Consider the following 27,308-nt stretch of genomic DNA (forward strand, 5'->3'; position numbering starts at 1 on the left):
TCCAGGGATGGAGCACCCCTGGAAGTATTCAAGGAAATAACAAATATTTGTTTTTCAGAGACCATTCTTGACCTACTTGTTTTCTGCTGACTAGGGTGACTTCTAACCCAAACCTTTCTACGATTCAATTCTCTTGATAATCACAGACTGATGATCCCGTGAGTAAATGCATTTATAAGTCTGGATAATGAAATCTGAGAAAAATAATGTCCTGATTTTGATGTGTACTTTTAATTGAACAGATGAAAAGCTTTCCATTTAAGCATGCCAGGGTTATCTAAGTAATATTCTGGCACATTGCCCTTTTTCACCAACCTGACTGAACATTCCAGCAACAATATGGGCAAAAAATCGATTCCATTGGAAGAAAACCCCACTAACTGAATCTCATGTTAACTGCAGATCAGAAGAAGAAAATGGTTTTTACTATTTCATAAAACTAAGTGAAAATGTGAGTAAGAGAGTGGTTGGCCCATGTTGAGATGAAACTTTTCTTTTGGACTTGGAGAATGATGCAAGATCCACTTTGATGTGACCTTGCAGACCAGTGACAGTATCTCAAACAAGACAACATTTCTGGTGCTGGCAAAACATTTTTGCTCTAGAGGAGAAGCCATACAAGAAGAGGCTGAGGACACTTGGTCTGTTCACCTTGGAGGAGACTGAGGGGAGACCTCATTGCAGTGACAGATTCCCTGTGAGGGGAAAAAAGAGGCATTATCTGATCTCTTCTCTGCAGTGACCAGTGACAGGACCCAAGGGAATGGCCTCAAGTTGTGTCCAGGAGGTTCAGGTTGGATATTACAAAAGGGTTCTTCACCCAGAGGGTGGTTGGGCATTGGAACAGGCTCCTGTGAAGTTTTCTTGCTGTGTAAAAGTCTTGCTGAGCAAACTAGAAATTACCATTAAGGAACAGGCAAAGTCAGCCTGAGACAAAGAAAAATTTCCTTGGATGGTCGTGGATAGACCAACATGGGGGTCAGACACTTCTCCAAAGTGACTCATGAGCAAGAGGAAAATGCCTCAAGATATGCCAGGGGAGGTTTAGATCAGATATTTGGTAAAAAAAAGTCCTTCTCAGAGGGGTTGTCAAGCACTGGAACAGGGAAATGATTGTATCATCATTCCTGGAGCTGATAAAAATGTGTTGATGTGGCACTTGGGCACATGGTTGAGTGGTGGACTTGGAAGTGCAGGGTTAAGGGTTGGCCTCAATGGTCTTAAAGGTGTTTTCCATCCTCAGTGATTCTATGGTTTTATGAAATACAGGTGTTGTGGCAAGAAGGGAACTGTCTCAAGGAGATCTAAAAATGGGTAAAATTTCTGTCCTCCTGTGCTTTGATGTGGATTGTAGCCTGTTCTGGTTTGGTTTAGGTAATTCTGGATGGCAGGAGGATCACAGCAATCAAGAACACAAAATTCCTTCCCTGGGAGATGAACAGTCCAATTTCTGCATAGCAAGGGAGCAGGGAAATTTTATCCCAGGAGCATTAATGGAGAATTTGTCAGGAAAAAAAAGATGAAAAGTCCAATAGTCAAGTGAAATGCAGCTGCTCTCTCCTGAATTTTAACTTTTCCTTGCTAACACACTTCACATTATGGGATTATTATGGGATTATAATGCCTGTGTGTTAAAGGGGAGAGGAAATCCTCATCTAACTCCCCTTTCTTCTGGAAATAAAGGAGAAGATGGGGAAAGGGAGTGAGGGCAAAGAAAAGGGAAAGAAGAAAATTAAGGCTGGAATGAAGCCTTGAAATTGGCAGCTGTCAGCAGCCCTCAGGACAAGTGATAAAATGCTGCATTAAAGGAGCTGCAGTGTGAAATGCCATTGGCAGAATAACGAGGATGGGAAATCACTTTGTAAATGTGCTTACCAGGATAAACAGATGTGGCTGTGGGCAGCTCCACTCTGCCACTAAACACTTGAAAGGGCAAAATTTATGGCAATCTATTTCTGGTTTAAAAAAAAAAAAAAAGAAAATACCAAAAAAAACAAAACCACAAACATGCAAACCTGTGGCTGGCTGGACATTATGGTGACCCAGATTTAAAGGATCAAGGAACCTTTGGACAAAGCTCTCAGGCACAGGTGTGACTCCTGGGGCTGTCCTGTGCAGGGCCAGGAGTTGGATTTGATGACCCTGATGGGTCCCTTCCAGCTCAGGATGTTCTATGATTCAAATTTTTTTTTAGGGTTTGGTGATGGTAACGGAAACTTTATTCCATTTCTGGTTTAAATTGTCTCCTATTGCCAACTAAAGAAATTCTGCAGTTGTGGTTTGGTAAGGACTGGACAGAGAGGAAAACCCATCCATTTAAGCCAAAGAGTCATCAAAATGCAAGAATTTATTGTCACCAGCCAAAAACCCCAAAAATGGCTGTTTTCACTTGCTTTTAGAAGTGTTTCAACTAACTCAGTGACTTTTCAGTGTTGTTCATTAAAGCCTGATAAAAGTATTTTGATATTACTGAATATTAATAAAAATTCAAATATATATGTGGTTGCAAAGTTGCACCAGGGGAGGTTCAGGTTGGATATTAGGAAATATTTCTTCAATGAAAGAGTGATCAGACATTGGAACAAGCTTTCCAGAGAAGTGATGGAGTCACCATCCCTGGAAAAGTTAAAAAAATGAGCAGACATGGCATTTCATTATATGATTTTGGGGACATGGTAATTGGTCAAAGATTGAAATTGATGGTCTTGGAGGTTTTTTCCAGCCTTAAGGATCCTATGATTCTGTATCATACTCTCTGACAAATCATAACAGGAGGTATGATAGGTGTAGTCTAAAGTCCTCTGTGCTGGAAAATTATTTATTTTGCCAATCTGAAATTCCTTGAATGGAAAAAAAAATGAATTGCCTGCAGTGTTAACAGTAAACAGCAGATATTTTGTGACTGAAAGCAGCTCCCCAATTCCTCCAATTCCCACTCCTCCCCCCAGATCCATCCAGCTTTGGAAGAGTTTCATCCTTTGAGCCAGAGACACCAGGCTGGGAATGAGCTGGGAACCAGGCTGGGAATTACTGGGAACCAGGCTGGAATGAACTGGGAACCAGGCTGGGAATTACTGAGAACCAGGCTGGGAATGAATGGGAACCAGGCTGGGAATGAGCTGGGAACCAGGCTGGGAATTACTGGGAACTAGGCTGGGAATTAACTGAGACACCAGCCTGGGAATGAGCTGGGAACCAGGCTGGGAATGAACTGGGAACCAGCCTGGGAATGAGCTGGGAGCCAGGCTGGGAATGAACTGAGAACCAGGCTGGGAATGAGCTGGGAACCAGGCTGGGAATGAACTGAGAACCAGGCTGGGAATGAGCTGGGAACCAGGCTGGGAATGAGCTGGGAACCAGCCTGGGAATGAGCTGGGAGCCAGGCTGGGAATGAACTGGGAACCAGGCTGGGAATAACTGGGAACCAGGCTGGGAATAACTGGGAACCAGGCTGGGAATGAACTGGGAACCAGGCTGGGAATGAACTGGGAGCCAGGCTGGGAATGAGCTGGGAACCAGGCTGGGAATGAGCTGGGAACCAGGCTGGGAATGAGCTGGGAACCAGGGTGGGAATGAGCTGGGAACCAGGCTGGGAATGAACTGAGCCATTCCCCCTCCAAGTCTAGACTCTCACCTGCTTCATTTGCAAATTAAAACAAAATTAAAATAGTCCATTGAAAGCTAATCTGAACTCAGGGAGCACAAGCTGAGCATGATTGAATATAAATGCTTAGAACTTTCTAATAGACTGGAGATCTGAATCCAGATTCTCCCAAATTAGCATTTCCTTGGGGAGGGGCAGTGCAGGTGGGAAGGAAGGCAGGATAAGTCACTCCTCTGCTAAGTGACTGGTGGGTTTCTAAGTGCAGCAATATCTGCTCTGTCACTGGAGATGTGCTTGATGGTGTCTAATGCAGCCCTTGGGACAGGGGCTGGCTGTGGCTCGTTGTCACACACAGCTGATGGATGCTGTCAGGATTCCCTGTGCAGATGCCACTGTTCCTTGCTGAAGGGGAGACTCTGCTGTCTGATTGTTATCTGCTGCTGTTTAATGGCAGAAAGTCTCTTTGTGGCTGTTGATAAGTTGGTTAAAGCTTATTGAGCTCCACCTTTTGGGTTTTTTTGTGGATGAGGATGTTTAACAGAGCAGAGATTTGCTGGGTTTGTCTTAACTGGGAAAGGCTGAGGGAGAGGTGCATGATTTAATCAGTTTAGTGACTGGAGCTGATGGAGGTTTGTGGCTGCATTCTGGATCAGCCCCTCTCTCTGATTTCCAGGGTTTGTATTGATTGCACTGAGTATTAGACAAGTGGAGTTAAGAGCAATCTTTAAACATCATCAAATCCTTTTCTCAGCTCTAAGACAGGATCAACAACCCGAATCATTAACTTCTTATACAGATGTCTCCTGTTGCAGTTCCAGTCCATGAATTTCTGTCATGTGGAGGGGAATATGGAGAACAGGTTATTCCCTTCCTATTTGCAGCAGTTCCACTTGTCAGAAAAGCATTATCACACCTGTTGGGTCCCCCCACCCCTCCAGCCCCACACATCCTGCTTTTTCATTAAAAACCACACTAATTCCTATTTTTCCTGTCAGACTGTGTTTCTAACACTTTTGATCATTCCCATGACTTTTCTCTGATCTGTTTCTAGGTGGTCCCCCTGAGATTTGTTGCTCAAATTTGGACACAATATTTTATCCCACAAGTGCTAGCTTTGTCCCCAGCACCCCTTAGAACCTTTGCTGGTTTGTTTATTTCCTTTTTGAGGACTTCTGCCCAGGAAATAGCCTACTATTCTTTATGTCTAACTATAGAACTTTGTATTTTCATTATTTGGCTTCATCCTTTTTCCTTACAGTGTTTCCCCACTGTAACAAAATCCCTTTGAATTCTAATCATATCTTCTGACAGGCTCAAAATATTTCTGAGCTTCACTGCAACTTCTTATTTTATGAACTGTCCTTTCTATGCCATCACCTAAACCATTCCTGAAAAATATTGGTTAGTCCTGGATCCAGTAAAACCCCATGAACTCAGGGCATCATAAAATCCCCTCCCTCACCTGCTGCCCACTCTGGTTTTGATGCAGGACAGGACAGGAGTGGCTTTCTGGGCTTGCTCATGTCAATTTTTCACCCACCAGCTCTTCCCACCTCTGCTCCCATCCCATCTCCCAGTCTGTTCAGATTCTGGGGATTGTCCAGTCTGGGAGCAGAACCTTCTATTTGTCCTTGTTGAACTTTGTGATGTTTCCATGCACCCTCCAATTACCAAAGAGAATTTACTGATGAATATATAGTTTTAAACTATGATTTCTGAGCCAGTTTTACAGTATTTTCATCTAGACTTTGTTTGCTCTACTTGTGTATTTGACATCTGCTGCTTTTCCCCCTCCTCAGGTGCTGCCCTGTCCTAGAAAGGCAGCAGGTAACTCTTGACAGATGCACACTTCTTGCTGCTCATTCTCCTGCTGAGTTTTGTGCAACAACAAATCAGACACTGGATTATTTCCCCCATCATCTGTACAACTGGGGCTGCACAGGGCTGGCATTAAGATACCTGTCCTCTAATTCCCAGACTTTTGGATTTTGCACGGCTCAGACACTCTCTTTTCTCTCTTCTGATTCCCCATGAATTTTCAATTTCCAGCTCTAAGGTTGTCTCACTATTTTTCTAAAAATTTCACCTTAGTATTTATGAGTCCCAGACAGTTTGAAAATACTTAACCCTTAATCTGAGCTCCACAATCCCATTGTTGGCTCCCCATTGACTCTGAAGTGAGCCTGGGAGAATTGCTGAGCAGTAAATGTGAAGACATCAACATATAATTCACCAACTCTACACTATAAATAATTCCTCCTTCCTCTAGAGATTAAAATGACCCAGACTTTTTTCTCTGAGAGCATCACCCCCATCTGCCAGTGACATATAAGCAAAACTGTTGAAGTAAAATGCATAATTATTTGAATTATACCTCCTTTGATCAGAGAGTGAGCTGCTTGTTTTTCAGACCCATAATTTTAATTACTGGATGGAATCACAATCCACAGTTTTGGTCTGAGAACCAACACAAGATTTCTGGATTTGGGGTGGCAGACACCAGCTGGTATTTTACTGTTTCTGCAAACATAAGAGCTCCAAAGCCCACAGCATGAACAGCAAACAGGAAGCCATTGTGCCACTGGAAAAGAGTGTTTGGAAACGGGCTGGGATGGCTCACACAACCAGAGTGCTGCACTGGATCTCTGCAAACCCTTCAGGAGGGACAGCAAGGGAGGAGAGGCTTGGTAACCCTTGTGTGAGCAGGGCTGAGTGTTTGGGAAATGGGGAAGGGCAGCAAAGCTGATATCCTGGTGGGAAGCTGTTACAGGCCACCCAGCCAGGGTGAAGAGATGGATAGATTGCTCTAGAAGTACCTGGGAGAAGCCTCTGATCACTGGCCTTTGTTCCCATGGAGGGGTTCAATTTAACCAGGTGTCTGCTGGAAATACAACACAGCAAAGAGGAAACAGTCCAGGATGTTCCTGGAGCATGTAGAAGATAAATTCCTGACACAACTGGTGAGTGAGCCAGCTAAAGAAGCTGTGCCACTGGACACCTGTTGGACACTTTTAACCAGAAATTGGAAATTTTCAACTGGAAGCTGAGCAGAGACAATTGGAAAATAAAGTGAACTGTCACACAGCCTTTAGTGCCTGCCTCAGACATTGGCACCTTTTATATGATAAGAAGGTGTGTGAGAAATGAGAGCATTTTGGCCTGCTTTTTCTATTAGAAATTTGGAGGTGATCCAGAAGGAAATAAATGAGGAAGAAGTATTAAGTATAATTTATGAAGAGAGATTACAGGAATTTACCAATTGCAGGCTCAGAAAGTGCAGCAGTGATTAGTTGAGCCATGATGACTGTGTAGAAATACTTGATGTGTAATAGCATTGAAAAAAGGGTACAATAATTTAAAATATTAAGGTTGAAGGTAGTAACAAATTACCAAGTAGTAACTAAGGACAGAGAGAAATAAATTAAATATTAAGAGAAAAATCCTTGAACAATGAGGTGAATAATTTTGGATATAATGGATATTTTTAAAACAGTCTCTCATGTACAGAATGGAGAATGAAACCATGTGAGGGTGTTTGGGAGAGTCAACTTGCTTGGGTGATACCCATCAACCTTTCTTTCCTGAGCCTTTCAGCTGCAGTTGTAATTAATTTGCCCTCAGATACCATAACTCAACATTTTTGCCTCTTAGGTAACCTGCATTATTGGCTGAAAATATGTAATAAAAGTGTGAACAGCAAAATCTGCAGTCCACAGAGCCAAAATCTGGAGAAGCCTACCAAGACCACAGCATTTGGCTTTGAAAGTCACAGGGAAATTCAGGGCAGAGAGGTTTCTTTTGTTTTGTTTTGTTTTGTTTTTAATTATATGGAACGTGCATCTTCTTTTTGCCCAATTTGTACCATTGAGGAGAAGGAGAACCTTGGGCAGACCTTGGATTTGGAGTTACCCATGGAGCTGGTGCTCTGTGGAGCCCCTGATGGCCTGAACAGCCACAGCCCAACACAGGAGAGATGTTGACCTCTTCAGACAAGTCCAGAGGAAGCCACTGAGCTGAGCAAGGGCTGGAGAATCTGTGCAGGAACCTCTGCTCCACAGGCTGGGAGAGCTGGGGATGTTCTCCTGGAGAAGAGAAGCTCCAGGGAGAGCTCAGAGCCCCTTCCAGAGCCTGAAGGGGCTCCAGGAGAGCTGGAGAGGGACTGGAGACAAGGGATGGAGGGACAGGACACAGGGAATGGCTTTGAGCTGAAGGTTTAGTTTACATATTAGGAGGAAATTCCTTCCTTCCAGCGTGGTGAGGCACTGCAAGAGGTTGTGCAGGGGAGTTGTGAGTGCTCAGTTTGTGGAAGGGCTCAGGCTCAGGCTGGGCTGGGCTTTGCTGAGCCTGGTCTAGGTGCCCTGCCCATGGCAGGAGGTTGGAACCAGATCGTCTGTAAGGTCTCTTCCAGCCCAAACCCTTCTATGATTTTATGATTCCAGCTTTCAGCAACCTCTGTAAGAGACTGTGACTCCCTTCCTCTCTTGCACCCACCCCATAAACTCCATTTGTAATAAGGACTGAGCTGTCTCCAAACTCTGTGCAGATACAGCAGCTTCAGCCATTTCTACCCAGGGGATTGGCAGCATAGCAGTGAATTGTAAAAAGGTGCTGTGTATTCCCCTTGTCCCTTTGTCTTTTTCCTTTCAGTTAAAGTTAGATGTTCTTTTCTAATTTGTCAAGAATAAATAGTGCACCTAAATGAATCACTCTGTTGATAGCTGCAGATCAGACTCTGCAATCAGTGTTTTATTTAAGTAAAATAACTGAGCAGCAATTGATAATACATGACAGCTTAAGATTGCTCTAATTGCTTGGCTTCCCAGAACACTCCTAAAAAGAAAATGAATTCCTCCATTGTATTTTTTTCTGGCTGCATGACCCTCATGGAAATAAATCCAGAGTGGAGAATTAATAGTGCTGCAAACAAAGTGTAGAAAGTGTTGAGGCTTTTTGTCATAATCTTTGCACGGTTTCTATTTTTGAAGATAACATACCACCTGCAATAAACTGCCTTTCCTGGGGCTGGTATCAGTCAGGGTGACAGATTACAACTACTTCCCTCACTACTGCTATTAGTTTATACACTGCAGCTTGGGGCAGGAAGCAAGAGATGCTAAAGGAAAAGTCAGTGTGGAACAAAGTGAGTTTGGAGTTTGCTGACCCATTTCCATGTCTTTGGTGACTTGTTACTCAGGGGACCTTCTTCTTCTGAGCAGCTGCAAAAAAAAAAAAAAAAAAAAGCAGAGCTTTAAATATTAAATGCATTTTATTTTCTTATTTTAAAAAGACTAAGTGTCCCCAACAAGCATTTTTATTGCATATAAAAAAAAACAAAAACAAAAACAAAAAAACAACAAACACTTTTTTTTCATAGGTTGCTGTAAGAACTCGTATATCTCACATTTTGCAGTTTGCTGCTGTAGAGACCAATGGCTCCTTGGAGCTGTTGGAGAGAAAAATAAATGTGCAATACAGACAAATAGCTCCTGTTGGACAGGTACCCACCACATGAAACACTCTGTGACAATTGCATCAAATCACTGTGGTTATTGCCCAGCTCTTGCAGGAAGAACAGGAATATGCTGCTCACAAAGCCTTTTTTTTGGACAAGGCTGTGGATTATTATTGGACAATTCTGCTCTGGTTTGTGTGGCTTTTATGTTCACCTTTTGTATTGTATTTAATTTTTTGCTTTAGGGATGTCAGGCCAGCAAATTTCACAAACCCTAAACTACAATCTACATTTGAAATACAAATGGATATCTCTACTGGGAGAAGCTTCATCTTCACTGAGTATTTTTATTACTGGCCTGCAAAGGCCACAATGTCAGGCATTTCATTATCTCTGTTCATTTTGGGTGCTTCATGTAATTACTTTTGTGCCATTTGATTAGCCTATATACATATGTGAATTAACTCAGAAGGAACTCCTTAATTCAACTCCAGGGAGCTGAGAAAGGTAAGAAGGCAGAAAATCCCACAAAAACCTTTCTAGCATATCAGAAAACAGAAGCAATATTTCTCATCTCTGAGTCTCTTTCATATCCAGCCCAAGGGTTTGTTGGAAAAGCAAGGATATTAATCTTCCTTTAGTGGTAAAGAACATAGAAACTTGGCTGTAGGAGAGCAAAAGTTTGGGTTCATAGTGTGGGTGCAGGAACTTTCTTTTGCAACTATAAGAAAAATAAATCACAGAATCACAGACTGGTTTGGGTTGGGACCTCAAAGATCACCCAGTTCCAATCCCACTGCCATGGTTCAGGTTGCTCAGGGTTATTGCTGCCAAATATGCACTGTAACATCCCAGAGTCTTGTTCCAGCTGTGCTCACAAGGTACAGGAACATCAACATTCAGTGAAGGAAATAAACTTGCAGCACGTTGGCATTTGGAGAGCAGAGCTGGTGCTCACTCTGGAGAGTAATGAAGTCACTTCCCTCTTCATTTCCTGATTTTGTGGATCTCCTTTCACTCTTTGGTGACTTTATGAGTGTCTGGTGGAAGAGGAGAGTGGTGGGGATGTAGGAAGGGCAGGGCACTGCAAAATATGTAAATTCACATGCTCTTCTCCATCATGGGTGATTTTTAAAAATTCTCCATTTGCTCTGCACTCGAATTTGTGCCATTTTTGTGTTCCACACCCCTCTGTCCCCCTTCTCCACTTGTGACCCCACCTGCAGCTCTGATTCCAGCCCTGGAGTGTCCAAGGCCAGGCTGGATGGGGCTTGGAGCAGCCTGGGATAGTGGAAGGTGTCCCTGCCCATGGCAGGGATTTGGAACTGGATAATCTTTAAGGTCCCCTTAAACCCAAACTATTCTGTGCCTTTATGATTCTGATTTCATGATAACAGCCACTGTTGCATCTTAGTTTTCTGATGTGACCCATTCCTGCTCACATCACTCCTGCTCTCCCTGATATAAAACTATCACAGCAATAATTTGAAAGTTTTTTTTTTTTTCTTTTGTTAAAACTAAGCAAGGCAAACAATTTTTTCTTTTCTTTATTTTTTTTTGTTTACTTGCCTGTTATGGATTCTATCAGTGTTCATGCTTATTTTACACCAGAGTGTTTAAGCCAAGAAAGAGAAGCCTGAGATTTAAGGTCTGTTTTCTGCTACTGTAGACAGAAATAGCCTATGTTTATATCTCTGCAATCTGCTAAGCCTCAAATGTTCATTTAACACCTGGTGTATGTTCAGGGCAAGTTAATCTTAAAATTATTAGTGTCTGTCTATGTTCAGTGGCTGTTTGTACAGGTGGGGGTGTTTGTGGTACATGAGAATACATGTGTTTATGTGCCTGTATAAATACCCACATGTACATCCATAGGGGAATTCACAGACCTTTACAAAATGATGGATTTAAACGAAATTTGGGGTGTTAATTAATTTGAAGATTGGAATCAAAGTTGGTACAAAGAATGCATTATGCCATCTTTCATCCTTTATTATATTTCCCAAATATAAAGTGAGGATAGCTACATAAAAACAGAACTATTGATGACTTCCTCCATTAACACATCTCCTGTTTCCAGATCCAAAGGGTTTTTAAAAGGGCAAGCTACATCTCCCTATGCTTGTGTTATTATATTTCCCTTAGACAACCCTGACATGGGGGAATGACTTTAAACCAGTAGAAGGCACATTTAGATTGGATATGAAGAAGAAATTGTTCCCTGTGAGTTTGGTGAGACCCTGGCACAGGTTTCCCAGAGAAGCTGTGGCTGCCCCATCCCTGGCAGTGCCCAAGGCCAGGCTGGATGGGATTGGAACAACCTGGGATAGTGGAAGGTGTCCCTGTTCATGGGAGGGTTTGGAACAAGGTGATCTTCAAGGTCACTTCAACCCAAACCACTCTGTGATTCCATGATTCTCGTTCCATGATGGTACAACTGGCAGGATTTGTGGGGGATCCACTTGGAGAACTGCAGCCCACGGGAAGGACCCAGGTTAGAGGAATTTGTGAGGGATTTTCTGCCTTCAGAGGGCCCCCAAAATGGAGCTGGGAAAGAGTGTGAGGAGTAAGAAATGTGAGATGAACTGACCACAGCCCCCATTCCCTATTCCCTGTGCCACAGCAGTGGAGGAGGGAGAGAACACGGAAGGGAAGCCCAAGAAGAAGGGAAGGCTGAGGAGAAGTGTTTTAAGGTTTAAGTGTTTAAGATTTATTTTTCATTACCCTGCTCTGATTCTGATTGGTAACAAATGAAACCAATTTACCCAAATTAAGTCTATTTTGTGTAGCTGGTGACTGATCTCTCCCTGTCCTGGTCTCACCCCAAGAGCCTTTTTTACATTTCCCCTCCCCTGCCCAGCTGAGGAGGGGAGTGATGGAGCATTGGTGGCCATGGGACATGCAGCCAGGTGCAGAATGAATAAAACACCAGCTGGCAGCTGGCAGGATCTCTGTCCTCATCCCCAATGGCCTCAGTTCTCCCTGGTGAGTTCCAGGATCTCACCTCCCACAGGCTCTGCTGAGGATTTGGATTTGGGGGACAGGAACCCCCTGCCTGTTGTGTTTCCTGAGCTGGTGTCCCCAGGTGGTGCTGGGCTGGCATCCCAAAGCTCAGCATGACAACTTCAATCATGCAGCACAGTTCTCCACTCCCTGAGATGACACAGACCTCTAAGGCAGCAAAAGAGAGAGGAAACATGCACAGGCAAGAGAGGGAGAGAGAAACTCCACACTCTGGCTGTTGCTGAGTCCCAGAGGAGACCTAACTCAGTCTGTAATTGCTGTTCTGGATGGCTTCTGCCCTCAAAACAATTTTCTGCTGGTCTGTTGTTGCTTAGGCTGAATCAGGTTGATTTATTGAATGTCATTTTTTTTTCTCCCCAGCCATGGACAAGAGAAAAATATTTGTTGAAAGGCTGTTGCAGCAAGATTTAGTTTCTGCCTATCTTGCATCAGAGCTTGCTCACATTTTATATTATTTTTTTCCTTTTCCTTTCCTTCCCCTGTCTGTCAGAAAGGAATGAGGACAGACAAACACCATGCTCTGATTTGTCTTTCCATGTCCATACATGGTGGACCACAGGGTAGGAGATGCCCCACAGCAGATGGGACAAAACACAAGGAACATCTCAGCATCTCTTTGGTAAAACATGACAGACACTACAATGGGCTGCTGGCTGATTTTTTTTTTTCCTTGTTTCTTTATTGTTTCCCCCAAAGATAACAAGCACAAGGGGTTTGTTTTGCTTTATTGTGTTTTGGAGTGCTTCCCTGTGCAGAAATGCACACATGGGCCTTTCAGAAAATCTTTCAGGATCTCCTTGAGGTTTATTTTACAGCTCTCCTGGCTGCTTGCTGCAGAGTACATGACAGGTCAGAATGTGACCTCGCTTGTAAAAACTCAGCAGCTCCTGAATATTGAGGCAGCAATTAATTTAAATGCTAATTTATAGCCCTTTAAAAAATGGATGGCTGGTTTGTGAGTACACAGAAGTGCATGTGCTAAATAGGACAGACCTCTGATACCTTTGATCCCATTTTTATACAAACCTAAGGCAAACATTCCTAGAAATGAGTGGGACTCTTCCCTCGAGGACCTGAGCTGACACTGATGGAGGAGGCTGGGATCCTGCTCCATGTGAGAGAGGAATTATTGACTGCACAGACTTGTTCTGTGTCCTTCTGAGGAGAACATGTTCCCCTCTCTGCTTTATTTAACACTATTCCCATGGCAGGAATACAGCAATGTCTTTAGGATATCATTAAGGGCCTGGTTATGTTGGAAGTTTTCAGTGGGAATAAATCTTCACCCCACAAAGCATGAGAATGGAAGAGAGAAGAGTTTTGCTTATTTTCTGTCTTGGAAATACTTCAGTAATGCTCATCCTGTGGGAAAGTGGGCTGCTGTGGGATTTATTGTTCCCACATTGGTGGCAATATCTGGGTTTTGTGACCTTACTTGCTCACAAATTAATTTCAAAAATGTTGAAATCTTTATGGTGTTAAAGCAAAAAATCAGAAATTGAAATTTCTGGTTTATGTGCAAAATCATATTTCCAACCATTTTTGTGTCAGATTTGGAAATTTATTATTTTTTTCCCCAAAATCTCAGTACTATGCAGTGACATTATTCAGTTATTAAGTCAGGTTAAATGACTAAAATAGTCCTGCCATTTTAACCTAGTACTTTCTGTTAAGAACTTCCCAAACTAATTTTCCCTGGTGAGAGTTAATCCTCCAGAACTTAAGGACTTCAAATTCCTGCACACCTCTGGTTTTCTCATTAGTCACTTATCTGCTTTTTAGCCATCTTCAGCTATTGCCATTTCATTTTATTGTTGGCTAATTTAAATTTTTTTTTTGTTCCAGAATGGATGATATTAAATCCTGCCTACTAATCTGATTTTTCCTTTTTTGGGGGGAAAGAAAAGAAAAGAAAAGGAGGATTTAGATGGAACAGTTTAAACCTGTCTCCCTCTTGCTGCAGAACAGAGTGAATGAATTGCTGCCAGACAGGAAAGGCTGGTGTTAATTAAAACTCAGGGAGCCCCAGCCTAGTTAGCTGGCAGGGAGACAGAATTTTGGGAATGGTGGTGGCTGCTGCACTCCTGGGTTCTGCGGAGTCAGAGATTTATGAGGAGCTGTATTTCACTGTGAATTCTGCAAAGTGTGTGCAAACCAAAGGCAATCTGATTTTCCTAACAAACTCTGATGCCTGGCAAGTTCAGAGGTACTTGGGGATGGAGCAGAGCTGGCAAGAAGGAGCAGGAGAGTAGCTCCAAGGTATATTCCATTATGGAAGGTCTTGGTTTCTTGCTTCTATTTCTTCCTTTGTTTTCCTTACATATATCAAGGGCTTAGAAACTTCACATTGCCAGGTTAAATTATTCAACAGATTTCTTGCTTCAGGTCAGATTGTTTCTTGTGCTCTGTGCTTTATAACTCACCCCTGTTTGTTTTTCCTGAAGTGCAGCAGTCGCAGTTTTTCCTTCCTCACAACTCAGCTCTGGCTCTCACTGCTGCATATTTGCTAAACAGTGATTTTAAGTGTTATTGCAACATTATGGAAAGGATCTCGACTCTGCAGCTGCAGATGGTTGGTTTCAAGTACCTGAATACAAATGGCAAAGCTGAACCTGCACCGTTCACACACAACATTGGATTTTCTTTCTCATTCTTCCCTGCCTCAGGTAATGCCTGGGGATAGGACATGGACAGCCCAACACCTCATGGTTTAATTACCTGGGAAGGGTCCTCTGAGAAGCCAATGGATACACTGGAATCTGTTTTATTCCAGTGGAGCTGCTTGGGGTGGATGTAATTCAATATATTGTAATAAACTCTGTCTAACCAAATGCACATGCTAATATTTGTGAGCTTCAAGCCACCTTCACTTAAAGTGCTGAAAAAGAAGCACAACAAAATAAAGCAGATTGAAGTGTAGAAGGGATTGTTTTTATATTACAAGGAACAGAAACAAAAAATTATGTCAGCAACAATTTAGCCAAGAGAGGCAAATCAGCATTCTGGGCTTTTTTTAGTATTATTATTTTTTGTTTATATTTTCCTTAATCATCTTTTGCAATGCAGTTAAACAAGAGCAGAATAAGACATTAAAGTTAATTCCCAGTTCTTCACATTTTGCTAAACTTTAACTTTCTCCCTTAAAATAATTTTACAAAAAGCTTAGAAAACTTCCCTACAAAGAAAAAAAAAATCACCACTAATTTCTCCTCATTTCCTGGTAATGATTTACTAACACAGTGCTCAAGTATAATCTCAAATTACTTAAACTTCATTGTGTTGCAAAATATTTTGCAGTATTTACAAGTTAGGAATAATACCATCCATAATTAAAACTTCATTATGCTTGACAAATGAAAGAATGAAGTGCATTTTGTGGTGCATTCCCCAGTCTTTGGTTGGGGGACTATTTTTTTGCTTTATATGACTTCTCAAAGCTTTTTCAGTCTTTTGCTTTTCCTCCATCTTCAGTTATTCAATAATTTGGTATATTCTGGCACTTACAGTAGGACTCCCAGACCTCATTTTAAATTGATGCAGTTCTATTGCATTGCATGTTATGCCAGTTATAGTCTCACAGCAAACTTCAGTAGGAGGACATGGATTCATTTTGCACCATTTTCTAAATTTGCTAGGAGGGAAACTGAGTTCTTTAAAAACTGTGGTGGAGGGAATTGGATCTTTTGGGATAAACATGGAATCCCAGAGTGAGCCAGGCTGGAAGGGACCACAGTGGGGTCACCTGGTGCCACCTCCCTGCTCCAGCAGGGCCCTCCCAGAGCACAGGCACAGGATTGTGCTGAAACTTCTCATTACCCTGCTCTAATTTTGTTAGTAATAAACTCAATTAATATCTGTTTTGCCCATGATGATGTTTGGAGGGGGAGGTCTCCTGGTCCTTATCTCAATTTATGAACCCTTCATTTTATTTTCAGTCCCCTGTCTATTTGCAGGTTTGGTGGGTGCCTGTCACCCAGCCATGGTCAAACAGCACACAGGATTCCATGGTTCCAGTTTGCCAGGAATCTCCATCCTTGGAGGCAGACAAAACCATGGCCCTGAGCACCCTGCTTTAGTTGTCTGCTCTGAGAAAAGCTGTTGGGCTAAATAATTTCCAGAGGTTCCTGCCTATTTCAATGTTTCTGTGATTTTCTGACTTTTATGGCTGAAAAAAGAAACACATCCCTTTTTTAGTGTCTTTTTTTCTGCTCTGGTAATGCTCCCTTACTGGTGGTGCATTTAGCAGTGTCTATATTATTATGTCTATTATTGCTAAATTAATTCCTTTTACAAGAGGCAGTGTCATGTGATGTCAACATATGCTCACATTTGCTCTTTTGTATGGTAAGTGTTCAGAAATGAAGAAAACAAACTCATGGGTAATTTGCTGTGTTTTCACAGAGAAAATTTCAGAGCTGAACGCAGTTACTATTTTTTTTTTTTTTTTTACTACTTGGAAACATATAAATGAATCTGTTCATCAAACAGCTCTTTCCTTATTGCCCTACCAAAAAGGTAATTTCAAATTCAGGGAGTTTTCTATTGTATCTCCATCAGTTTATGAGTAGCATCAGATGGATGCTGTGCAGGAGAAAACATTCAGGGATGAATGGCCTGCATCACCAATAACTTTTTTAGAAAGAGAAGGGTTTGCTGCTGTTGTTTTTACTGTTGTTTTTCCTTAGCCCTCCACAATTCTGAAAAGCCACCATAAAAGCTGATCATTCCACTTGTCCCTCTCACAAAGCTTGAGTCAGCTGGCTGACTTAGATCCAGCAAACCATGGCTCTGAGGGAGTTTTTTTACTATGGGAGCAATACAGTTTTTTCTTTTACTTCTGCACCGACGAAGATTTCTGTGTTTGTGTTTTTCTTCACCAGGCTGGACTGTGGAATGTGCCTTTTGTACCTGGATATTCCCCATTCCTCTTTAATGTAAGGATTTCTGTCTTTTCAGAGTGACATGTTGGATGTGAACCAGATCATCAAAGACCTGGCCTCCATGGTGCACGAGCAAGGGGACACAATAGGTGGGTGTCACATGAAAATCATGGCCTTTATTTCCCTCTCCCACCATTCCAACCTGGCCTTGTCCCTCACCAGCAGCCCTTTGTTGTGCTGTGATCATTTCCCTGTGTTCTCAGCATTTTGTACACCCAGAGATGTTGGGATCTGACAATTTGCCCTGTGCAATAAGGTTCTTGTGTTCTGGACAGTTTGCTGGTATATTTAGCATAAAATAGAATTCACAGGGAGATGAATCCATTCCCTTTTGACTGCAAAAAGGAAGCTGGAGAATATATAGCATTAACTGGAAAGGGATCCAATTCTTCCTTTCTACCTGGAACTGTAATTAAAAAACAATAGCAGTGGCAATTATTATTATGATTATTGATGAAATTAGAGAAAAACAAGCAGCTTTTTGCTTCCAAATAGAATTTTCATTTCACATAGCAGAGTGTGTCTAATTAAATTTACAGAAGCCTGACATCAAGATGTGCTCATATAAAGTCTGAAGTTTCTGCCCTTAGTTGATCTCCTCTTGTTCTCCAGCTACCAATGATTTGGAAAAAAATGGGTGGAGAAAACTGGGAAAAGGGATGAGTGTAACTCCCAGTCCTATCTTTAGGAGCAGCCCATCACTGAGAGCCACCACTTCTTGTGAACACTTTAGGACACTTTAGATCAGCTCTCTCTGACCTTTGTCCCTTCTCTTACCTGCTGATAAGAAGAAAAACCAGACTTTTTTTTCTCTATCACTTGTTTTTTGTATGCACAATAATAATACGTGGTACTTCTGGAACAGCTGCCCCCTTCCAAATTTGGGAGCTAATAGTCCTAGAGGCTGGTGGGGGGACCTAAACTCCAGAGCAGGAGGATTTGTGGGGATATTTCTCACCTGAAGGCTCAGCTGGAGTTCTCACTGGTGCTCCTTGGAGCAGGAGCCAGTCCTGAGACAGCCATATGCAGATTTTAAAAGCAGAAATTCTTCTCTGCTGATTATTAATCACTCTGGTTTTCTTTGCTGAGTTCATATCTCTGCAAATTTCCATTACCATAAGATACTTCCTTTCACACTGAAATGAGTGATCTATACCCCTCTGAGAAACACCACTCAGGTTCACAAGGGCAGCAAAAAAAAAAAAAAAAAATCAAAATTATAATTAAAATCAGTTTCTTTAGTATATTTTCTTTTTTATTATTCTTATTTTCTTTTCCTTTTCTTTTTTTTTTTTCTTTTTCTCTTGATGCTGGTTTGAAAGCTTATTTTTGTACATGGATAACTTTGGAGCCTGATTCATCTCTAAAAGCACATCAGATGCTAATGCCTTGAGGGACATGACAACATACATCAGCTAGCTTCAAGATGCTCACAACTCCTTTTCTTAAGGCAATATTTATTATTTTAAGACTTTATCCATGCACAGAAGCCATCCCAGTATTAACTTCCCTGTGAGAAGCTGTTAGACTAAGTAGAACATTTTGTCTTTGTGCCAGCATAAGGTTTTTGTGGGTTTTTCTTCTTCTTTTTCTTCCTTCTCTTACACTCCAGCAGATTTTTAGCAGTTTTTTTAAGGACTATCTTTTAATCCTGACAGGCAATCGAGGTATCTTCTCAACCAATTGCTGAAGGGTCCCACTGTTTATCTTTTGACATTCATATTACACAAAAGTAAGGGAGATAAAGAATCAGGAGGCAAGAGATGTTGAAACCCCCACAGTGAAAATTCTATGATGACAAGAGACAGCTCTCTTGGCACTTGTTTTTTTTTTTTTTTTTTTTTTATTCTATTCCTCTGGCATGCATGGAATGAAGCTCTGTGTGTGCTTGTCTAGGAAACACAAATAGGAAATACAAAACCACAGAACAGGAGATGAGCCCTCCAGCAAAATGCTCCCAGAGAAAACCCCACCTTGGTTCTCCTGAGCTGGGGAGAATTGTGGGGAGAGTTTGTCTGGTCTGTGCATGGCACAGGCAGAGCAACCCTTGCTTCTTGCAAGGATCTAAAAGGAGATTTTCTGGCATGTGGGCCAGTTCCTTAATGAGTACTGATAACACTCCCTAGGGGAGAGAGCAATTTTTGTCATGCAGGGAAGAAATAGAATGCAGACTTGGGAGAGGATATCTCTGTTATTTTATGTCTTCTGCAAACAAACCCTGTGCCCAAGTTCCTGGTCATGGCATCTATTGGTACAAATATTTAATTTTGCATTGCTGTGGCCTGGGTTAGGTGGGAGTCAGCAGAGTCTTCCCAACACAATCCTGCAGGAGCTCTTGGCAAAAACATCCCAGTGCAGCTTCATCAGATGGGCTGCTGGTGAGGGGAAAGAGGGCAAGGACAAGGACACTAATGGGAGAAAACAATAATTGGCTGTAGAGCTGGTGTTGGTGACAAGGTTTGGGTTTCAGTGGGATACTGTTTGTAGATTTGCAGCTGCTTTGTAGAGTGGGATCCACCACATAAGGAGAATTTTAGTCCTGATGGGGGAGGGAGGGACCAGCAGTGCTGTGAGAGCAGAGAACAGGATTGCTGAAACAAGGACACGGGGTGTGTGGTAAGAAGGGTCCCCAAAATCACCAAACAGGGTGTGAGCAGGGTCACCTTCAGAGTGGAAGTGAGCAGGGAAGTGCCTACCAGGCACCACCATCATGGGCAAATATCCCAAAGCCTCTGCAGGAACTGAGCACTCTGAGGTGCTAAATGAACAAAATATTGGGAGTAAACCTGAGGTGTTGGAGATCTGTGTGAAGCTGCAGGGCTACAATTTTGTTGGGATCATGGATGTGTGGTGGGTTGTCTCCTGTGATGAAGTGTTGCTTTGGAGGGATGCAGGTTCTTTTAGGAAGGGCAGGTGTCCTGGTTTGAAGGACAGGTGTCTGCCAATAAAGGCAGAAGCTTCTTTTTGAAATGGAGAATGTAAACCCCCTTCATCCAAGTTTTTATTAGAATTTTGAAATTAAGGGGCTCTCAGGCAAAGATATGGGAATTAGGAATAACAGTTCTTTGCTAGGAAAATTAAAATAGAAATACAGTATTACAAAGAACAACCCTGATAGAGTCAGAATACAGCCTGACACCCTCTCAGTCAGTCAGGGTGTTAGTAGCAGTCCCATTCAATGGTGGCTGCATCCTCCTGCAGTGGCAGATGTGGTTCAGCTGGAGCAGTGCTCCTGTAGAAGGTGCAGTTTTCCTGTGAAGGTCCAGAGATGATGTGGAAAGGTCCAGTGTTCCTCTGGAATCCAGTGGAAAGAAGGTACCTTGGTGTCCAAAATCTCAGTTTTTATCTGGGTAGGAAAGGCTTGGCTCCTCCCCTGGCTGGAGCATCTCCCAGTGGGATGATGTAATTTTATCAGTCACACAGTGGGACTCAGTGGGCCAGCAGCAGATGATATCTTCCTGGAGGGAGGATGGGCTGTGGAAAAGATAAAGATGATTGCCCCAGCTGGTTTAAAGATGGCCCATTAGCAGATAATATGTGCCATGGAGATAAGGAATCACTGCCCCACCCAGCTTCAATGGATGGTGACAGAATCCACATTTCTGGCCACATCCTGTTTTGCAGCCCAAGACAACACTGTGAGAAGTAAATTGTGTTGGAGGTGAATGCAACAGCAGCAATCACTCCTTTCCATGCTCATGACCACTCAGCTGAGCTGTAAGTTCCCCAACAGTCTGAAACATCCCCAGAACTTCACACTGAGCATCTCTGTTTTATATAGGTGAGCTTGTTCTTTGATTGGTGGTACTGGGATATGTATGCAAACTTCCATGGAATCAGTTTTGTGACTGGTGCTAGGGAGAAGATAATCCTTAAATCCTCATTTCCTCTGAAGAAAGTGTCAACAGCACAGCTGCCAATATTTGTATTGGAACCTGATGAAAGCAAGTGCATGTTTGTCCAATTTGTAGGCTTCTGTTTGCCTTGTAAGTGAGAGTAAAGTTGACCTGAATAGGAGTTAGTGCTTTATTTATTTATTTATTTATTTTTCTTGCCCATGGCAAAAGGAAATGATCTGTGTTTTAGAAAAACTGTTTCTCCATGCTACCTGTGTATGAAACCTTAATAGATATGCCAGAATAGCACTCAAAACCTACATCCCTTATCTAAACTGCTCTCATTTAACTTCCACCACTTCCATCACTCTTTACAGCTCCACTGCATTTCAGAAAGCCACAAGGAAAGACCCACGTTGTTCTGAAAACATTTTACACTTTTAAAAGCATCACATTTCTGACTTTTTTGAGCAGGGTTGGGGCTTCTCTAGGAAATCTGTTCCAGGGCCTCACCACCCTCACAGGGAAGAATTTCTTCCTACTAAACCTCCTCTATTTTTGTTTTAATCCATTCCCTCCTGTCCTGTCACTCCAGGCTCTTGTAAATAATCTCTCTCCATCTTTCTTGCAGGCTCCTTTCGGGTACTTGAAGGCCAAAATGAGGTTACCGAAATCTCTTTTCCAGTTTGAACAATTCCAATTGTCTCAGCCTTTCCTCTTAGAACAGGTGCCCCATCCCTCTAATTAACTTGGTGGCCTCCTCAGAACAGATCAATGTCTTACAGTGTCGAGCTTAAGGCTTACTCAGACTTTGTTTTTAGACCAATACTTAGCCAGATTTAGATGTTGGTGCTATTTAGCTTTCCCTTCACGTCACTCTTGAAGTCTGGACTTTTTATATCTAAAAATAACTGAGTGAAAAAAATTCTTGACGTGGTCTAAAGTCGATGCTCCCTCACTCAACAAACATCTCTGCGTGGTCTCTGTCAGGCTGGAGCCCAGAGACCTGGGAAAAGAAGTAAAGACATGCAGCTGCTGGTTTGCTTCAGTCAGGAGGAACTTCTTGATGGGCCACTGAATTCAGTCCTTGAGTGATGCTGCAGTGCCACATTGTCATTTAATGCCTAGTGTTGGTAACAATAGCAATAGACTTCCTTCAAAGGAAAAGATATTTGCATGAATGCAAATGGGTTTCTTATTTTGGAAGCTTTGGGATGTGGGAGGGTTTTTCAGGTTTTTGGGTTTTTTTTGGTGGTTTTTTGTTTTGTTTTGTTTGGTTTGGTTTGGTTTTTATATTTTGGTTTGGTTTTTTGTTGTTGTTTTTTTGGATTGTTGGTTTTTGGTTTTGTTTTGGTGGTTGTATTATTATTATTATTATTTTATTTTATTTTATTTTATTTTATTTTATTTTATTTTATTTTATTTTATTTTATTTTATTTTATTTTATTTTATTTTATTTTAGTTGTTGTTGCTGTTTTTTTCCTATGAAATCAAGTCCATTTTGTTGCCTTTTTGTCCTGAAGGCTGGTTTGACACATAAACACTGCCAAGAGGCCCCATCAGCACATCCTCCTCAGGTGTGACTGCCTGGATGGCACAGCCAGGACTCTTGTCAGGCTGCAAACTGAGCTGGGAAATCATTCAGCTGCAGCCTTAACCAAACCTTCCTGAGTTATGAGCCTCAGTTGGGACATCTGCAGAAAATGGACACATCTTGAGAATGTCCCCAAATACCTGAATGTAGCAGCTTTAAGGTCTCTGATCAGTTGAATGTGGCCTGCAAAGTCTCTCATTTGGTTAAGATTCCTAAGTGATCTCAGAGGATGCAGTTATGGGAATTTGTACATTTATGTTCTTATTGGTTCCTGATGGATTGGGAAATCTTCTCTTGGCTGTGTTGCTTTCAGCCACCTGATAAGATCCAGGGTTATGTGTCAGTTCAGAGCACAGCCCATGAAGGAATCACTGGGGTATTCCTGAATCTATTCCACTGCCCAAGAAACTTCCCACCTTTTTGTTCACCTTCAGTACAAACCCTGCCATCGATTGTGTTTCTAAGTCTAACAAAGCTTTATTGCAAACACCCCAGCTGCTGCAGTTGTGTGGTGTAATTACCCTTAATTGCCTGGCAGGCAGCAATTTGGAGGTCGTGGTGAGTGGGTCACTGGCACAGGATTCCCAGAGAAGCTGGAGGTGTGGAGCAGGTTGGATGGGTCTCTGATCCACCAGGTCTAGTGGAAGGTGTCCCATGGCACAGGGTCAGAACGAGATGGCCATTAAAGCATCTTCTAAGCCAAATCATTCTGTGATTCCGTGGTGTGTTTGATACCACTCACCTTTCCCTTTTATCTGGACTCAGCAGTGGTGGCCTCCACTGACCAGCTCTGGACAGGGCTGGAATGTGAGCAGCTGCTTGGTGACTTTGGTGACAAAGTTGTTGGAGCCAGGTGTGAACTACTGCGATCTGACCGACTCATTTTACTCCAGATAAAAAGCAACACAAAACTGGCATGAGCTTTTGTGTTTGTCTCCCTCTCCTCCTGCTCTCTGTGAGTTTTTGTGCCATCCCTTGCATGAGGACTCACATTTAGCTCCTGTGCTGGCAAGACAGCACATGCTGGTTTACAAGGAGAAGAGTGATGGGCCACTCCACACTTGCAAATTTACTAACGCCTGAAGATTTGTCTGCTGTGTTTATTTCTGTGTTTGACCCTCATAATGTGATTGGGCTGGGATAATTACAGTTAATGAGCCAGCTAATTTTGTGTACAAGAAGCAAAGCTCTTCCTTCCACGAGGTTTATTGCCACCCGTAGGATTCTTTTCACATCAATTTATCCAAAGCAGTTTTTGGGAAGTTAGAGCTGCCGTGGTCTCTGTTTTCAATAATGCAGCAATTGAGCAGTAAATGTTGGAAAGGCAGAAGCTGCTCAGGTGGGTGGTTTATTTCTGCTGGGAGGTTTATTCTCTGCCAGACAGACTGTTTGGGAAACATGGCTTGAGCAGTTTAAGTAAATCAAACGAGCCATGTAAAGCAAAAGAGGTCAAGCAAGTTGGAAATATCAGTGACCTTACTTGGTAGGTAAAATATATGATCTTTCCAAGACAGCAAGCAGAAATAAAATATATTTATTTCTATGAATACACACCCCTACCAACCTTATTATTCCAGTGACAAACTCAGATTGGAACTTTTTTCATCAGCAATAGGACTTGATAACTCAGCTGTGTGATGGAAAGTGAGTTTTGTGTTAATTATAGACAAAAAACAGACTTCTGAAAAATGCTGCATGCAAATGAAAGTAAAGGATTTATCCAAACTGTTTCAATTCACAAGCTGGATTTGGAAAAGGAAATTATCTTAACTTCTTTTTTTTATTATTTGTAAATTTAAAGAAGCATGTTTTACTTTTCTTTAACTTGGATGTCTTTCAGAATTAAATAAATGAATAAATAAATAAATAAATAAATAAATAAATAAATAAATAAATAAACTGTTGAGTGTAAATCAAAAGGAAAAGGTTGCCCAGAGAAGTCATGGGCTCTCCATCTCTGGAAGAGTTCAAGGCCAGGTTGCCCAGGACAACCTGGGGCAGTGGAAGGTGTCCCTGCCCAAAGCAGGGAGTTGCAGCAAGATTATTTTAAGGCCCTTTGCAATCCAAACCATTCCATGATTCTCTGAGTCTATGAAAAGAAAGGGTGTGCAGCTATCTGAAATCCCCCATTCAAAGCTATTTGAGCCATTTTGCCCTGTAAATTACTTTCAGAGATTATTTGGGAAATAAAAAAAAATCTGACACACCCACAAATTGCTTCTCAAAAAAACCCTCTTGTTGAAAAAACTTTTTTTTAATCAGAAAAAGAAGGAAACAGGGGGGAAAATAATCAGATCTATTTCCATGATATAATATCCTCACACGTGTTAATTCTGGGGTTTAAAGGTAGAGCCTTGGCTTGATTATCCTGGGCCATCTGAGAGCTTCATATGGGAATTAAGGAGAGCTTGGATGGGGACTGAGAGTGGTCACTGGGTCCAGCACATGCACCCTCAGGACCCTCCTCATGTGCTGACCCTTTTTCTGGGGCAAACAGCAGCAATCTGAGGCCACTTGTCTCTGTAAGAAAGAGCAGTAAATTGCTTTGCAGATGCCAAAGTGATAATATTCCTGCACTCTGCCCTTTAGCACTGAGCAGATAATAGGAGGTGCCTTATTCTCTGTCAGGATGTATGTTTTGGGGTTTTTTTTTTTCAACAGATACACACAGGAAAATGTTTGAATTTTAAATCCCTGGGAGATGTATCCTCACTGCCCTGGCAGGGCAGTACCATTTTTCAGCACATCCATATGCAGCAGACACTTGACATTTCCAAGATGCATTTCAAGGAGAGTATAAATCATTCAGGAGGAGAAGTGCTGTGAATTTATGCTGGTGTTTGGCCATTGCCCTGTAGCCACTTTTTATTCATTCAGACCAAGGGGTTTGGGCTGTTGCCTAGAGAAAAACAAAAGGAAGAGCTGGTTATGACATTTTTAGGGTACTTTAAATACTCTTTCCAGGCCTGACTGGTTGTTCAGTGCCTCAGTCTTTGCCTCCTAGGGTTGTGGTGTGGTGTTGTGTGGCAGAATTAGAGCTCTGCCAAAATCAGATGGGAAGGTAGGTTCTACCTGCCTTTCTTGGGAAGCAATAACCACAGCTCCTGATGACTCACAGTGCTGAAAATTGTATTTTCTTTACCAATCTGAGACAGTGTGACCCATTTAGCTTGAATCTAACATATGAGCACAATTATTTTATAAATCCTCTCGTGTGCAGAATTTATAACTCGATGTTTACATTGAAGTTTGCAAATTACTAACCCTGAGCCATTTTAAACTTTGCTCTGGAAGAATTGTCATAGCTTTCCTTCTCTTTAACATCCACAGCTCTGTCTTCACTGAGCCTGAGGGTCTTTTGTTCATGTAATGACACTCACTTAAAACTTCCCAAGTACATGGCAATTCAAATGGGCAAAACTCATTTTCACACTGAAAGCAATTTCCCTCCAAACTTGGCTTTTAATTAGGAAAGAAACCTCTAAGCATTACCAAAATACTCCTTTTTTTCCCCTTCTTCTTTTTATTGTGCCTCTCAGTATGCTATATTGATTATTTTTAGCCAGAAGTTGTAGTGATAAAAGAGGGTTAAGCTTATTAAAGTGCTAAAAATAAAAGCATACTATGAAAACCTGAGGGGCCCATTTTGGTTACTGCCAAGTGGGAGCATTTAAAAAATTCTCATTCATGAGCTCACTTTCCTGTCTTTCAAGTGGTTTAGCTGAAATTCTGCCCTTTTGAAACTAATCCATTGATGCTGCTGTAAAAATTCAGTTCATGTGAGTGATTCCTTGAAAGATTAAGGCAAACCCCCCACTCCAGCCACTGTCAATCCAGTAATTTCCCATTTAAGAATCCTGTTGGTCATTGGAAAGGCTTGATCTCAGAACACAGATAAATAGCTGGAATTGAAAGATACATCTTGAGATCATCATTATTTCATTTATCTCTGTGTGATAAATGTATCATAAAATCATAAAAAATTGAATCTAAAGCCTGGCTTGCTCTGTCACCTTCACTACTCCTATAGCAAGACTGTGTTTTAGATGAAAATTTATAAATATTTTCCTAATTCTCTGATGTATTTGGTTGCAAACACCATCTGCTTTGGTGCAGCTCTGTCCCTGAGTTTATCAATATGTCAACTGCATCCCCTTGGGATTTTTGTTTTAAAATTGTACAATAAATTTGTCACCAGAGTCTGGGGGCAAGAAGTGTTGTGGGTTTCAGTTTGTTTGAGAAATTCTGGAGCCAGAATTATCTCATCTTTTTGGGAACAAACTCACTGTCCCCTCATCCCAAAGCCAAAAGGACAGAAAAGGCAAATCCCTCAGCAGTTTTTGCAGCCTCCTGAGGATCCTGCCACCCTTGTCTCTCCATCCCCAAGTGAGCACCTTGGTAAAGAGCCTGGAAGTGGCCAGGGTGAGGCTGTGAACCACCACTTGTTCAGCAAAGATTCCCTGAAATGTCTGTCAGTGACATTTGTCATTGACTTATTAACATCACTGAATTATTGCCCATTTCTTTGTGATTTGAGCCAAATTCTCTTTCCTCTCCTTGCTTTCCTGTGTTAATCAGTAGAAACATCTGGTTAAATTTTTAACGTATTTATGTCTCATTGTTGTAGCGTTTTAGAGCTAGTTTGGTAGGGTTTTATTTCCTTTGTTTTAGTTTTTCCCCTGTGCCTCAGGATTACAAGTTGCTCCAAAAAATAGAATTTAAATGGGAATTTTATTTATTCCAAGGCTGGTATTCCTCCACTGAGAAAACAAAACAGTTCCAAGGTCCCCCTGTAACATCCCATCCACTCCAGGGTGTGGAACACATCCTTCTTACCTGGGAAACCTGTGCTGGGAC

At 41.9% G+C, this 27,308-nt stretch overlaps 1 protein-coding gene across 9 annotated transcripts in view; it reads left to right on the forward strand.

The window, feature by feature from the left end:
- Nucleotides 1-27,308, forward strand: part of TSNARE1 (t-SNARE domain containing 1) — a 448,668-nt gene that overhangs the window by 253,060 nt on the left and 168,300 nt on the right. For all 9 annotated transcript variants that reach the window (XM_056484958.1, XM_056484963.1, XM_056484964.1 and 6 more), the window contains one exon: nucleotides 17,037-17,109. In XM_056484958.1, coding sequence (XP_056340933.1) covers nucleotides 17,037-17,109 — 73 coding nt within the window. The remainder of the gene's footprint in view (nucleotides 1-17,036; nucleotides 17,110-27,308) is intronic.

This window comes from Oenanthe melanoleuca, chromosome 2, assembly GCF_029582105.1.
Source record: "Oenanthe melanoleuca isolate GR-GAL-2019-014 chromosome 2, OMel1.0, whole genome shotgun sequence".
Taxonomy (NCBI): Eukaryota; Metazoa; Chordata; class Aves; order Passeriformes; family Muscicapidae; genus Oenanthe; species Oenanthe melanoleuca.